The 13,383-nt window shown below is 36.3% G+C and overlaps 1 protein-coding gene across 4 annotated transcripts in view; it reads right to left on the minus strand.

Moving 5' to 3' along the window:
- Positions 1–13,383, minus strand: part of asic1c (acid-sensing (proton-gated) ion channel 1c) — a 106,035-nt gene that overhangs the window by 40,923 nt on the left and 51,729 nt on the right. Inside the window, exon 1 of one of the 4 annotated variants that reach the window (XM_016669721.1) lies at positions 1,982–2,696. The exons of the other annotated variants lie outside the window; for them this stretch is intronic. Coding sequence (XP_016525207.1) covers positions 1,982–2,506 — 525 coding nt within the window. The 5' untranslated portion in view covers positions 2,507–2,696. Of the gene's footprint in view, positions 1–1,981; positions 2,697–13,383 lie in introns of those variants that run through there. 4 annotated transcript variants of the gene reach the window in all.

Consider the following 13,383-nt stretch of genomic DNA (forward strand, 5'->3'; position numbering starts at 1 on the left):
ATGGGTTAATGGGGTGATTCTAATCCTTCATATGCTTTGATCCAAACCCTTCTGACCAAAGGTTTAGGGTCACTCTCTTGTTGGAAGGTGAACCTCTGCCTTGGTCTCAAGTATTGACCAAATATGGAAAAATTCAAAGGGTGAAAATACTTTTGCAAGCACTGTATTCTCATGGAAACACTGACGTTTGTCTGAAATCTAACGAAGACTGACTCTGCAGCATTTCTTTAAAGGGTTAAGATACAGTCAACTGACAAATACCATACAAAAGGACCCCAGGCCAGGATTTGAACCCAGGACCTTCATGCAACATGGCAAAAGTATTGCTAGATGTGCAGCTGTGTGATCCTTACCCACACTGTCAATTTCATATTCTGAAGCTATTAAAGCAAAAATAATCTATGATAATCCATTAAAGTAGTTTGTGTTGTGATTTCTATTAGCTAGTTTAGCAAAAAAAAAAAAAGAAAAGAAAAAAAAGTGATTTAAAGAGGGAAAGGATAACAGAGTATCGCTGCAGATAAATCCACAGGAGAAGTGATTTGATGAATACATTTCAGTGAACTAATTTAGATATTTTCCAGACCTTGTGAAAGTCACGGTGCAGTGATAATGCTGAAGTCTATGATGGCTATAATCTCTGTTCAGTGCCATCTCTGAGCCTCCCACATAAAAATCAGCAGACTGAGGAAGTCGAGGAGGGGGAATTAAGGCAGCTACATGAATCTTTAATTAGGCCCCTCTATACTTAGGCCCCCAGTGCATCTCGGATTTCCGACATTTATCTGAAAATTGCCCTTTAAATGTGAGGATGTGAAAAAAGTCAAGGTCACAGTACTGACCACAGCCATATCAAAATCTGCTGTTTTGTTTTTAGGGTGATGACTCAGATCGGTGCACTCGTTACAACAGTGAAGCACTTCTCAACGCCTCAGGCTGGCTGCAAGCTCACAAGCCAAATCTCAGATTTTGATATTAACCACTGTCTCCACAAATACCATTACTGTCACTTTTCCGTGTATATGTAATTAATAGATATCTTACACCCCTGAAATGGTTCAAATTTAATCGCTTAAATGTATTGGAATTACAATCCTCCCTTTGTCCCTTTGTAGCAGAACGATTAAATTCAATCTACTTTTTTTCTTATATTATTTTATCTCTTTAGTAAATGGTTTAAAAAGTGACTTATTTCCAAAAACAGCACCTTTCAAAATGACAGCAATATTTCTTGAATTTACATGCATTTCTCTTTGTCTAATAACAACACATTTGCATATTTACTGCCATTGCTGTGGCAAAGTACGTTTTTCTTTTTTGTATTAACAAAGGAAAACAATAATGTGCTGAAAACACTGCTGGGCTTGAAAACAGCATATGTTTGCTTCATAATGCATGATGTCAACAGAGAATTGCAGCACCATATGGCACCTCAGCAGCTCACATAGTTCTAAGGATACTTTTAAGAAAGCTAACTAAAGTTTTATGGTTCAAGAAAATAAACATATTGACAGAATTCACACAACGAAGAACTGGGCAAAATACGAAGCCCGGCATTTTCCTGCTTTCATCACAAGAAGGAAGTAAATAGTTAGTACTCTTTAGAATCTTTCCTGGTCTAAAATCTCTGAGCTTAATGCTCCCCCTAAATTCAAACATTCTTTCCAAATACACACACTTTAAAAGTGGTGCTATTATAGATAAAAGAGCACTAAAGAAGGATCAGCTACATTTTGTCAAATATTGCTTTTAGGCTTTTAATTTAATATTAGTTTGTCTTTAAATGCAAAATTTGAAACCATTTACTGTTTTCTAAATGTCTTTAATAAATATTTATGTGAATAATCTGCTCACAGCATATTGAATATTTTTTCAAAGCTTTTTCAGTCTTTAGCAGCATACTGATCCAGAAATCCACGCTCTTTGGGGCGCTTTATGATGATTAATTTTAGGCCGACTCCAGAGAGGGATCCCTACATACCGTTGTGAAGTTCTCCGGACCACAATCCTTGCCTCTGTATTTGCAGTCAAGCAACATTTCTTCTATGTCGTGGCTTGTCCTTTTCACAAAATCCAACATGTCGAAGCTTTTGGTGGGGAAAAATTGGCTGTTGTCTGTGGGTTGTCCCAAAACAGCCATGAAATCATCAAAGTCCCCCTGTTCCACACCAAGCAGCCCGGCCATCCAGAAAACATCGTTTCTTGAAATCTTGGACTTGCGAAAGCTGTTGTAGTTGCACATGGTGATGGCCGGGAAATACATGACAGGACTGTCCATTTCATCCAGAATGGTGACATAGGGATACTGATAATACTCAATCACACGGTCCGCTACCTGGAGGAGGAAGATGGAAAGAGAGGAACAAAATGCAGCAGCCCAAAGCAATCGCCGAAAAGTCACTCCACCGGGCAAGAAGATGTGGCTCAGACCATGGAGGGTACAGTTGGCCCCAAACACAGTGATATCTGATGGTGGACGTGGTGCTTCTTCCTCTGGAGCCCCCATTTTCTGCAACTTTCCAATCTAGGCTAAAGGTCTACTGTATGTGATATTTGAATTTTCCCTATGCAGGACAATAAAGGTTGTTTTTTCTATTCTATTCTATTCTATTCTATTCTATTCTATTCTATTCTATTCTATTCTATTCGGTTTTTGCTGATGTACAGCTATACTGAAGAGTAAGGATAGCAGTGTTGTTCACTTAAACTGAATGCTCAAATGAGGTTTGCGCAGGGTAGGCTCTGGTTTCCGGCTTTGCGCTCAAGGGAGGGGAATGGGTTGGATTTCTGGAGCAGGGAGGCAGTGACATAAAGACAATCCTAGCTGAGATGTTGGAGGGCACTCTAATTTCAAGAGATTTGGTTTCATCTGAGAAGTAAGACCTCATCCAACAGCAGGAAGTGGTGAATGAATTCCAGGGTGATGCAGCAAAAAGCAAAGTGGAAAAGTTAAGCATTTTCAGTCTTCGGCTCACTTCTGGGAATAATCCTCTGGCATTAAGACAATCTTTTTTTATGAAATAAAGTGTCTATCAAAAGTATTCACACTACTTGAACAATTTTAAATTTTGTCATGTTACAACCACAAGGGTCTAAACTTTTGAGGTATTTTTTTGAATAGATCAACATAAAGCAGTTGCATGACTGTGTACTGGAGGAGAAATTATATGTGGTTTTCAAAATTCTGTCCGAATAAAAGTCTGTGTGGCAAGCATAAGCACATAGCTTTTCTACACCATTTCCACAAAACAAAGCCTTTTATAATCACTTGGATTCAGAATTCACCTAATTAGTGCATAGACTCAACCTGTGTGTATTTTAATGTCAACATAAATCCAGCTGCTCTGTTAAGGCTTCGGATGTTTACTTGACAACAAATAGCATCGTGAAAACCAAGGAACACAGCACACAGTTTGGGCACAAAGAGAAAATCCTCTCTTCATATAAGGCTAAAATGTTACCTTTTTTGCCATTACACAAAACACTATCTGCTGAAAACAAATAGCCTTAAATCGTGTCATTATTTGAAATAATGGCGGCTGAGTCATGCTGTGCCAAAGCTTTTCTTCTACAGTACAGAGAAGCTGGTCAAGGACAATGGAAAGATGAGTGGAGATAAATGTAAGATGGGCCAAGAAGAACATTTGTAAGAGGCTACAAAAGACTGGGGCAGATTTTCACTTTCTCGCAGAAAGACAACCATAAATAAAAGGCTGTAATGAAATGAATTTCTGGCAAGTTTTCAAAATTTATGTTCATATGCCACACACTGTACATAATCTTAGTGAACTTCGTTTTGCAGAAAGAATGGACAAGAAATAATTGTCTCTAAATGTACAAAGATGGTTGGAAGTAGCCCCCAAAAAACCCTACAGCTGAAATTGTAATGAAAGACCGTTTTAATAATTAAATCAGCGAGCCTAAAAATTGGTACAACAGACTTATTAAATGATCATTTGCCGAAAAAGTTTAAAACTGTGCGTAACTTTTCTTCTGCTTTACAGCTATGCAGTACTCTGTTGGTCTATGACAAAAAATCCCAATAAACCGTTTGTGATTGGCTACAACAATATGCAAAAAGTTCAAGGGCCATAAGTACTTTTGGAAGGTGCTGTGCATTACTGAAACTACCAAGTCAAGGATTCATAAAGAAGAAGGTCTAATGTCTACTAATGAATGAACAAACATGTGACCTAACATGTCACAGGAGACGGCGCACACACGTGATCAGGAAACAAAGGAAATGATCTACTTTCACAGTAAAAGAAATGGCAGAATTTTATAGGTGCAAAACTTAAGGAATTATTGATCATTACATTTAGTTGGAACAAATGACCCATAGCGCCACACTTATCTGCTGTTTGTTAATGAGAAACTACCAAGCCAACACTCTGTTTTCTAAAAACTCTAACTCATGTTGTAGTGAAACGCCATTAATGCCGCTGAGGTTTTGTCCTGCAACAGCCGGCTATAGGACACAAACCTGGCAGCCTTTGGAGTTACAGACTGACAGTGTAACTCATTAGTTGGGCCGTTGTCCCAATTTGTGGATTATTTTTTTTATGTGAGTCAAGAAACTCACAATTTGACTGGCTGTGGCATAAAAAAGAAGAGCGTATCAAACTCCAGCCGACACTGATCCCTAAAGTTTGCAGCACATCAGTTTTCCATCTTGCTGCAGCAGTCTCCTTATCATGTGTTTTGTAGTAGCATCAATTATTAATATCTTCTACCAGCATCAATTATTAATATATGCAACTGTCCATGAGTTGCATATATTTCAACTAATGGACAGAGGTATATATTGGCAGAGTGTAAGCCTTAGGCAATTTCAGATCAGCTTACTAAAATGTCTCGACTGGCATTGATTTGCTTCTGGAGTATCCACTTAAAATAGTTGATAGGTTAACTGATGATAAGAACTCAGCCTTTAATGGCCTGTTAGGGACTATTAAAAATATAGCTTGTTAATCTGTCAAGAGCTCTTCATTCTTCCCCCTTTTTTACTTTTTTATAACAGTTAACGCTTTTAATTATTTGATATCTGTCCATTTTATGCCTTCTTATATTACTATATGTCTTTTTTTAGTTCATTGCTGTAGTTTCATTACAAACAAGTCTTTTTAAGTGATTTTCCATATAACAATGCAATCATATTGACTAATGAAACTGTCTTAAACACCCCACTGGGGGACATCAAAGCATTTTTATTCTATTCTACTCTGTCCAAACTGAACATTTACCCACACTTGGTCACTTTTCTTGTTATATGAAGAATATTGATTGATTGATTGATTGATTGATTGATTGATTCATTTGTTTATTTATACAGCGCGTACGAACACCCAGCTGGAAGACCAAAGCACTTTACATTAAAATGATTCTATGACAAAAGACAATATAGTAACTGCACACGATGTTACATATTATTAAACGCCTGTGTAAAAAGACATGTCTTAATTTAGTCTTAAAATGCCCGTATCAATATAAGGGAAGGCCATTCCAAATCTGGGGTACTGTCAGAGAAAATGCATGATGTATGCAATGCATATGTGTGGAATATACATTGTGTATGCCACACTATACCTGTATATGTCATGTTATGGCACCTTTCCTCTGGGATCAACTTGGAAATCCAGACTTTTCATGAATTTACTTTGCTTTTCTTTCAGCCAAATAAAACTCCATTGCACGTAAAGAATCAGTCTCAAGCATACTTATTAAGGAGAGGTGAAACGGTTGAGACCTTTCAATCCACAAATGTGTCAAATTCAGTATTATGCACCAAAACAAAGATGACTTTTAACTCTTACTTCATCTTGTTGTGGTTTTCGAAGATATTAAATATTTCAAATATTTCTACAAATTGCCCTATTCTTTATTCTGGCTGCTGCCTACAGCAATAGTGATGTCGTTTTTACTAAAGCAAATGGATGCATTTGTATGAATGTAGAAGGGTAGTGCCACTTCAAAGTATCACTTAATTTAATCAATACACTGCAATTTATTTCCAGATAGTGTAAATTAGATGTTCTGGGTAATGTGCTAGTGAAAGAAATTAGTGAACTAAAAAAAATGACAGAGGAAACACAGACTGCATTTAAATGTGTCAATATTACTGATACAGAGGACAAAAAAGATGAAAGCGTAATTTGGTGTTAGAGGCAGGATTCTAAATACATAAATATAAGATCCCTAAAATTGAAGCTGAAAACAATGCAAACCCTTTCTGGTTCAAGTTACCAAGAGGTATAGCATAGTTAATTTTCAGTAGTTTGTGTTACAAAGTTATCTTGGCAATCTCCATCAGAAGGTCCCAGAGAAAAAAACAAAAAACAACAAAAAAAAACGCATCGGCCCAGCTGGGAAAAACACAGCATCTTGTTCAAGGACACAGCATCTATTTAGCTTTAGCTGTTCTTCCACATGTAGAGAAGTCCTCTCAAGTGGTTCCAAAATCAAAAGCTAAACGGTTCCAAGTTTGAAAATGCTGAGACGATGTATTCATGTAGCAGAACTTTACACATCAATAGGCTTTAATGTGATAACGATGAACACATATGCAAATAGGCTCATTAAAATGCAAGGTCAGAACAGAGCATTGGCAATAATTTTAAGATGTTTTATCTCATACCCCAGAACTTCATAGTTGAGCTCCTGAAGTTTATGTAGATTTTTTTAAACCATAGTAGAGGTTAAAATAAACATGTGGGGGTAAATTGTTGTGCAAAAACTAATTTGGCTGAGCTGCTGTATAATGTTTCCTACATTGCTGTGGAGACTTGGGCTCGAAATTATTCATGCACCTGGCAGCTTAAGATTCAACATTATATCATTTCAATAAAAATATTAAACTAAAAAATAAAATTAAAACTACTGTCACAAGGTTTTATTTAAAACAAGAAAGTGATTTCAATAATGTAGTCATCGCACATGCTTAAAAATTGTGTGAATGTGCACATCTCCATTATTTCTTCTAGAGCTGCTAAAAACACTTGCAAATAAATCTTTTTGCTTACCATCAGTCTCCCTCATTAAACTCCAAATTGGTGTTAAAAACATAGACTGTGGACTATAAATTAAACCATTTTGTGGCTTAAAAACACCAGTAAGAATTTTAACTGCTGCCATCAATCTATCCATCCATCAGCTGTATTTTCACTTCATGAAACAGGATTTTTTATTTTTTTTTTAATGATGCTAATCAGTCTGGAGCCTTAGTGAATGGCGACTGCAGCTGCTTTCTCTTATAGCGTGCAGGAAATGGGCAACAGCTAATGAGGAAATTCAATATCCGCATCCAGTATTGACCCTAACACATGAGAATCCTCAATAAAATTATATGAGAAAAAGGGAAGAAGAAATGGCTGGTGTTTGCACAACAGTGATGTTAACTCTAGATTTGCTTCGGCATTAGAGTAGTTTTATAGGACACAACTATCTTTGGGCTTCATGGTAACGGCAATACCCCTCAGTTCGATTTAACGTTAAAGTCCAGGTTGACGACTATTCATCTGGCTCAAGAAAAGAACGTCATACAGCTGCCAAAGTAATTGCACTAAGCACAAAAGGCAGTAAAGCTTCACTGTCGGCACTTCAAAGACCTTTCAAAAATTAATTTCTGTCCCTCTAAGACAGCAATTAGCTCTAAGTACAGTTCAGATGGAATGAAAGGTGACTTTTCTTCCACCCATTTAAGAGAGCCGTTTGCAATCAACACTTTGGAGAAGAAAGTCTGAAATCGCATTCACATTTTGTCTTCCATCGATCTGGTCTAATTCTTTTACAATTTCTTGTCAAACCTTTCCACAGATGTCACGATTTTGCCACTCGAGATTTGGGTTTTGCAATAATCGTTTTTGTTGATCAATGCAGGGAATCGTTTCCTTTGGTTGTTAATTATGTGGATATCGTCTGGCAAATTATTGAACGAGTGACAATCTACTGTTTCTTTAAAAGAGTAGGAGTAATTTATATTTTTTTTTCTTTTTTTTAGAAAATCCTTTCATTACTAAGAGTTGTCTCAACATAGATTGTCCACCATAGAAGTGATATAGGAATTATTTAATTAACAATGGATGATTATGAACAAATAAATGTATTCCATGAAAGGGTGAGTTTTAATGGGTCAAATTTCCTTCTAACCACTTGGTTGAATGTCTCTCTTCAAACCCCATCCTTCTTTCACACCCTGCAGTTCAGTGATCCCAAGCTCATGTCCCCAGGATCACTGACCAGTGTCATTGACCAGCAAGGTTCCTGAATCACTCAACACAGAAGGGATTTTCAAGAAGCTTCACTTGATCAAATCCTGCAAAAGGAGTTCTGCTATATAAGAGATCCTCCCTGCCTACAGCCATCACCATCTCCACCAACTCTTTTTTAGAACCTTGAACAATACGAGTTACAACATTTCATTTTCCTTTTGGATCAATCAAGTATTTTTGAATTTGAATTGAAGTTGCTCTCTAGTATAAAATTACTGACTGTAACACTAAGGACAGTAAAAATAGAAATGAAAAAGTAAAAAAAATAAGCTGGACCTACGTGTCAGGGAAGAATTACTCCCCTGTCATATTTTTCCATGTGTGTAGAGTCTGTATGAAGAATGTACACTTCCTTACACGAATCTCTTCTACAGCTTTTAATTATAGTGGTTCTAAATTGCTTCAGACTAATTAATATAGTACTGCAGGGAGCATGATCATTTTGATTGCTGTCGAAGGGATGGATGGATGGAAAATGAAAGTCAGGAGGAAGACAGAATTATAGTGAAGGGTGTGCAAGTTAATGCACTGCTGCCTGATGATGTCTGTGTCTGTTGCTTTCCCTCAGGGAGACTGGCAGGATGTCCATCAGTGAGACAGTGGACACCTGTGCTGGCTGGACTCACAGCTTTATAAGCTGATGGAGGCATTCAGTCACTCTCCACATCCCTTGGTATTTAGCTTCCAGCTCTGGGTAGATTTAGACTCGACTTTGTTTGTCATGTGGCTTAAGAAGAAGTTCCTACTTTTTCTTGTCAAATGTAAGCAACCCTGCAACAAGCCTCCATATGAAACAGTCGAATAAGAAAAGAATAATAACTATTTCACGTGACAGCAAAAATAATAGGATAAAAAGCCAACAGGGTTTAGTTAGAAAGCTTGATGTTTTAGTGGATCTTACCTTCCAAAGCACTCTAAATTCTTTTATGTATCTAAATTTAACGTGCATTACAGTCAGGATTTTGCCTGACTATGCATAATCTCACTCTTGTTGAAAAATAAAAAGCTCACTGACATTTGCCCCTTAAAAGCAGTGTTTCTTTTGTTTTTATGTTAAAATGTAATGTAACCTGGGACCTTTAAGATGTTTGCAGGTTTAATAGCAAGAGAAAATACAATCCAACCCTGCCAAACATGTTTAACTCTTTATGGTCAGGGAAGGTAACAGATTTAAAAACAAACCAACAAAAAAAACCATAAACCATTATCTATTGCACCACTTCACAACAGATTAATTTAAGGTAGTTTGGAAAAACAAGCTTTTTGAAGACCAATTTGTCTTCCAAAGTAACTTAAGTTCAATTCAACAGAATTCAGATCCAGATTTACTAAGATTCATTAACAAACTCACATTCAGTTAAGTGATTCATGTTAGTGCAGTATCAGCAGGTTCTTACATCAAGAAGTACATGGGTTGGAGACAGGATCTGGGGTCTTTCTGCATGGAGGATGTAGGTTCTTTACGAGCATGCCAATTTTTCTCCTGTTTCCTGCTTGGTTCAAAAATATGCCAGTTAGGTTTACTTGGTATAAATCACCTTTAAAAGTGAGCAATGCATAAAGAGTTGTTTGTTCTGTGTGTCTGCTTTGCCCCGAGAAAAAATACAATTCTGAGTGCCATTCAATTCTTATTTTTTCATGCAAGTTTTTCCATTTAAATTTAGAGTTACTGTTGCTTTATAAATCCCTTAATCGCTTCTAAAGTCCTGTAAAGTTTCCAACTCATCCGTGTACGGCACTAATTACTGAAGTTACTTATGAACATTTTGGATTTCTCTTTCTGTCTGTTAATAAACCCTTAAAAAGAGATGCATGGCCACGTCTTCTGGGGTGAGCAGAGACATGAAGGCATGCACAACACACTGAAGGCAATTACCTTCGTTATAGATCTGAAAGGCAACATAAATTACGTTTGCCTGGGAACCCGTAGCACAGGGATCTGTATTTTTCCTGATTGGAATAATCTTCCACTCTTTAAATTCAAAGGCTGGGTGTAATGGAGAGCTGTCGAGAGGTTGCAAGCTTGAGTTAACTAATTAGACTCTCTTTGAGGTGTAATGGTTTAGTATAAAATATAGTAAATTCAATTAGACTGGTCAAGTAAACATTTACTCGGCTAAAACCTGAGTGACACTAATCCATACGAGGAATGAAGAAAGCTCTTTTTTTCCTAATTTCCCTAAGATTAACTGAGACAGACTTTCTGACGGTTAACCAACAAGAACAAGAAGCAAGACTCAGACAAATCCTCTCCACTTCATTCATTATGCTGTCCTGGAACTAGAAGCATGCAAGGACTGAGAACTGATTCTGGAAAGGTACAGTCAAGTACAATTACCTGCCCTGGTGTTGTTTAACTTATTCACTGCCAACAACATTTACCACCGAAGTTGGTTTTCTCATTCAATGACTCCAGCATTCTTCCTTCTTCTTCTTTGTTTGAGATTCTGCAACCATTTTCTATTATTTCTGTGACATGATGCCAATGTACATAACCACAACTCAGAGAGACTTCTTTTTTTTTTTTTTTCTGTGTTGGCCCTTTAGCAGACAGCAAAGTGAGAATCCTCCATTATCCCTCTCAGCTGCCTCCTTAACGAGCTCTCCTGTGTGCCTGAGAGCTATCTGCTGTACATCTCCGCTGTTCGTCTGCTAAGAGTCACCACAAACTGCCTTCACCCCCTGGTAGTACAGTCTTCACGCCCTCCTCGCTGCCTCTCTGACTGAGAGACAGTTTCAACGTTCAAACAAACGCACTGCCTGTAAAGTACAGTCAAATAAAAGGTTGGTAATAAATCTAAATATGCACATCTTTCCTTCTTTGAGTGTTCTTCTGAATTTCTCTAATATCTTGGGATATGACAGTAAAATTAAATGACGTGTCAATCAGCATGCTGACATGATCAAGTGAAATATCTGAGGGGAAAAAAATGATTTTGGAGGAACATCGTGGTACACTCTGTTCACTTAGCTGCTGGCAGCAGCTGGCAAAGTTTAGGCAAGCACAGCTATTGTGAGTGAAGCTTGATTGTGAGAGAAAATGATTCTTTATTGAATAACACAAAATTATACTGCAGTCATAATTAGGTTAATAAAGATAAACTATAGTATTATGATAATCATCATTTGGGATTAAATTTGTATTATTGGAGTAGAATTAAAATTGATTTGTGTCATTAGGACTGCAGCTTTTAGTTTTACTCTCCAAGGCATTTTTACTGTTTCATGCTGCTGGTCTGAAAACACAAAAGGCAAGTTAGCACAAACATATTTTAGGATAACGTGGTTCAGTAAACTGTGTCATTAACTAGCTTCTCAATAATAAACTCAGATTTAACTAAATTAAATCTGAGTTTAATACCAGATACTGTACTGTAAGATTTTACATTAGTGTCAGCATCCCTCCCTGATAAGTCACATATTCAGCCTTTTTGTATTGATATTTTATAGTTGTGAGCACGTTAGAACTATTAATCTTTAAATGTTTGGCTACAAAACAGCAGATCTCAACTCAGGTTTTGGAGACTTGATCCAACTGAAACCACACACTCGATTTATTAAAATGTGTAGCCATGATCAGCAACTGCTGACCTGTGGGTCATTTCAGAACCACAATGTCAGTCTGACTGACCACACATAGTGGGAAATTACGATTATGAATAAATTAATTGTTCTGGCCAAGCTTATAAAATGGATAATGGACTTTGCCTTTGCAGGCAAAGCGTCCCATCTCAGCATTATCCTCAAAACCAATGTAAAATCAATACTGCACTTTGAGTAAACCATAATTAATTTCTTATGCTGCTTTAAGTGCATTTAACTTTTGAAATATTGGTTTTCATATCATATAAGGAGCACATTACAGATGTGCTTAGTGTTGGGAATTTGTGTCTGAAATGGAAGGGTTAAGTACTAATATCAAAGTTTTAAAGCCTTTAGTTTTCAGTCATACAGTTACTATTTTTATTCCTTGAGACGCTAAAAGTTCTGTCCCTCTTTCACCTATTGATAGGTATTGCCATTGTTTTCTACTTTTCCCTTGGTTTCAAGACAGAAAAACTTGTTTTTAAGTATTTCTGGTGACATAAAACAGGACTCTATTATTGCCATATTTAATGTTATTTTAAGCATCAGTAAAATATTAGTTTCTAACTATTATTTATTAGTTTAAATAGTGATAATTTGATAACTTTATTAGCTCCTTTTGAATTTTTCTTAACACTATAATACCACAAAACCATAGTTTTCTTATATAGGCTCATACCCAAATCCTGATCTACATTTTTTAAAATATATTTTTCTCTACCTTTAGAGTATAGTAATTCATAAATAAACTACAAAACACACAAAAAGGGAAATATTGTGCAACATATAATTTAATTTAAGTAGTGGAAATTGACACATAACATTATAATAAACCTGAAAATACAAAGCCTTCCTCTTTTTTGGGACTCTGCTTGTAAAAATGCTGTGTTGACCTAATTTTGCAGATGACCTTTGCTGGATTGTGTTATTTCTTAAACAATTTATGCCACAGATAAAAAAAAAAAAAACAACAATCCTGATAAATCAAAATATGGTAAAAGTATTGATTGTCTTAATTCTTAAAAATAATTCCGATGTTAATTCATAAGAAAACATGTTCTGATATAATGTTACATATTAAAAGCAGAAATTCTGTTCCAGAATATTACCTCACAATCTGCATGTGCATATGCATCATCTCCTATATGAAACAAATATATATAAAATCAATTTAAATATCTTCACTGTGTTCAATAATGTAAGCAACGTTTTTGTGAGTGACAAGGATTTTATTCTTATTAATGAGAAAGGTGTATTTTTTTTTTACAATTTGTAAATGTGCAATGACTTGCATGGGTTTTCCTGAAAGGTGATCTACGTCATTCTAGTGTGAACTAAGAAACAATATGAATCAAAGAACAGAATAAGACCAAGTGTCACAGCTTTTATAACTAAAGCTGATAAGTCAACTTAAGTCAGGGAAACAAATGAAGTGATAATCATACCAGGAAATCCTAATAGAACCGTTTAAACACACACATACACTCACACATTGCGGAGCAGTGTGTGGCCCATCACAAAGTCGCTACTG

Source organism: Poecilia formosa, unplaced genomic scaffold, assembly GCF_000485575.1.
Source record: "Poecilia formosa unplaced genomic scaffold, Poecilia_formosa-5.1.2 Scaffold27, whole genome shotgun sequence".
NCBI lineage: Eukaryota > Metazoa > Chordata > Actinopteri > Cyprinodontiformes > Poeciliidae > Poecilia > Poecilia formosa.